Raw genomic sequence first — 3082 nt, forward strand, 5'->3', positions numbered from 1 at the left:
TGGCATCTTCACCAGTGCCCAGTGCAAGAATGATCTAAGGATGTTTTCCAGGTTCCATGAGCCTCAGTGACCACATCCTCACAAATGAGAGTGACATTCAGAAGCAGAAGGGAGAGGGAAAGGAAGACTCTGGTTCAAAGAGCACATATAGGTCTAAGAACAACCCAGGCAGGAAGGGATAAAAGTAGAGCCTGGGACATCAGATAATGTGTTTGTCTGAATTTTCACCTGCATAGGAGTATTTGTTTTGAGCAAACCTACACCTTTAGCAAGAGGTAGGATAGTTAATTTTACAATGCAGAGCAAAATTTATAAAGTCTGAGCCCTGTTTCTCTCATAATGTTATAAAGCTAGGGAAAATCAGGAAGAGGTTAGGTTTCTTTGGGATCTCAAGGAAACCCTTTTTAGGAACCATTAGGTCTGGTGGAATGAAACATTTGTTAGTCCCAATGGCTGATTTGTTATGGGAGATTTAAAAAGATACTCTTCTTCTCCGTGTGTTTCTGTTAAGGCAGAGACTCAAAGGCTCCGTCAAGTGAGATGCAATAGTGAAATGGTGCCTAGCAAGAACCAGGTAAGCATTTGTGTCATCAATCCTGGGTAGGTGTTAGCCACCAGAGGGATCCAACAAGGTCTCCATGTAAAGAAAGTAGAGGCAGAGGAGGACATTCAGGTCTTTCACTGGCCAGCATAGCAGACCCTAGTATGAGAAATATGTATAACACTCTTGTGGCCATGGAGCCAAAGTAGTGTTTAAAGGGTTCCTCCACGAACATCTGAGTGGGTTGGTCAGTTATGCTGCTGCCTTTGGCTCAGGTCATGATTTCTGGGTCCTGTGATTGAGCCCTACATTGGTCTCCATGCTCAGCGTGGAGTCTGCTTCTTCCTCTCCCACTGAAGCTCCCTCTTCTTGTTCTCTCTCTCTCACATAATTTCTCTCAAATAAATAAATAAAATCTTTAAAATAAATTTAAAAAATGAAAGTTTTCTCCGAGGATTTTAAGATATGGCTAATTAGTTGAAAAGTCCATTGCCAGTGAACAATTTATTTGTTATTTGATCCAGCAAATATTTGTCAAACCCCTATTCTGTGTTAAGCACAGAGTTGCTAGGTTGGTGTACTATTCAGGGCTCACCTCATGAAAATCCATCATCAGGACAGGATTTAGAAAACCGTAGCCTGAAGACAAAATCCAGATTGCACCCTGTTTTTACCAATAAAATTGTATTGGGATGGAGTCACACTCATACATTCCTGTACTGACTGGCTGCTCTCAGGCTACAGGGCCTAAACTGACAAGTTGCAACACAGACTGTACAGCACATAAAACCTAAAATGTGTATGATCTGACCTTTTACAGAAATGAGTTTTCTGGCTCCTAATCTAGGAGGACATATGCCATAGATAATAGAATTAATTACAGGTGTATAATCGGCAGTCAACTATCCTCCAGCCCAGATTTTCCGGGTAACTCCTAGAGTCAAATCTAACTCAACATCACTATAAGCCTTTAAGTGGAAGTGTTTTCCAATCTGGCTTCTTACCCTGAAAATTTGCCTAAGAGGCTTAAACAAAAGCTTGAAAAGAACATATGGGAAAAGTTAAATAAGTCAGTTAATTCTGAAGAATAGAAGGGCAAGAAGGACTATTACTGACATTATTTGTCAGGACAGTTTCCCTTAGCAGATTCTACGTTCAAGGAAAATATTGATTCTTCAACAAAAATCACACTTGCCGCTAGTATGTTTTGATCCCATTTTGAATGACATAAATATGAATGAGGAATAAAGAGGAGCATCACTTTATGTTGCAAAGTTTTTTTATTAAAACAGTTGAAATTCTTCGTTTACCATTAAGCCCTACGTTTCAGTCGAAACTTTCAAAATATTTAAAATATTAATAATTACTTCTTGATTCTTATCATCTACAGAGAGTAGATTACCTTCACAATGGAGAATAAGTTAACCATCCCGTGATGCTGGCCTCAGGGAACAGCTCTTTGCATCCTGTGTCCTTTATCCTACTCGGGATCCCAGGACTTGAGAATTACCAATTTTGGATTGCCTTCCCTCTCTGTGCCATGTATCTTGTGGCTGTAGTTGGAAATATCATTGTTCTTCATATAATCCGAACTGACCACACTCTGCATGAGCCCATGTACCTCTTCCTAGCCATGCTGGCTGTCACTGACCTGGCCCTGTCCTCTTCCACCCAACCTAAAATGCTGGCTATACTCTGGTTTCATGCTCATGAGATTGAATACCATGCCTGCCTCATCCAGGTGTTCTTCATCCACGCCTTTTCTTCTGTGGAGTCTGGGTTGCTCATGGCTATGGCCTTGGACCGTTATGTGGCTATCTGCTTCCCACTCCACCACTCTACTGTCCTGACCCCAGCTGTGGTGGGTAAACTGGGGGCAGCTGTGATGATGAGAGGGTTGCTGTGGGTGAGTCCCTTCTGCTTCATGGTGTCCAGGATGCCCTTCTGCACCAACCATGTCATTCCCCAGTCATACTGTGAGCACATGGCTGTGCTAAAGCTGGTGTGTGCAGATACTAGAGTCAATCGTGCATATGGGCTCTTTGTGGCCTTCTCTGTGGCTGTCTTTGACATAATCGTCATCAGTATATCCTATGTGATGATTTTGAGAACTGTTCTGAGGTTGCCCTCTGAGGAGGCCCGGCTCAAGGCTTTTGGCACATGTGCTTCCCACATCTGTGTCATCTTGGCTCTTTATATCCCAGCCCTCTTTACCTTCCTCACCCACCGCTTTGGACATCATGTGCCCCGAGTGGTACATGTCATGTTTGCTAATCTCTATCTCCTGGTACCTCCTATGCTCAACCCCATCATCTATGGAGTGAGAACGAAGCAGATCAGGGACAGGGTTATTCAAGGATGTTGTGGGAAAGATCCCTGAGCCAGGAGTCACGACATAACAACCAACTCCACTGCTCCACTGATCTGGGATCAACGCATATTAGCAAAAAGTCATCTCTGGGAGACAAATGGATAAAGATTTGGTACATATATAAAATATAATATTCCTCAGCCACCAAAAAGGATGAACAGCAACCATTT

At 42.7% G+C, this 3082-nt stretch overlaps 1 protein-coding gene across 1 annotated transcript; it reads left to right on the forward strand.

Moving 5' to 3' along the window:
- The first annotated feature begins 1967 nt into the window (after positions 1–1967).
- On the forward strand, positions 1968–2921 carry LOC123949600 (olfactory receptor 52R1-like). The gene has a single exon (XM_046017146.1). It carries the CDS (start codon positions 1977–1979, stop codon positions 2919–2921), a length of 945 nt encoding a protein of 314 aa, XP_045873102.1. The 5' UTR covers positions 1968–1976.
- Positions 2922–3082: the final 161 nt, after the last annotated feature.

This window comes from Meles meles, chromosome 8, assembly GCF_922984935.1.
Source record: "Meles meles chromosome 8, mMelMel3.1 paternal haplotype, whole genome shotgun sequence".
In the NCBI taxonomy this organism is placed as follows: domain Eukaryota; kingdom Metazoa; phylum Chordata; class Mammalia; order Carnivora; family Mustelidae; genus Meles; species Meles meles.

Bases quoted from the DNA above. Each gene is read 5' to 3' on its own strand.
- LOC123949600 (XM_046017146.1), top strand. From the start codon at position 1,977: ATGCTGGCCTCAGGGAACAGCTCTTTGCATCCTGTGTCCTTTATCCTA.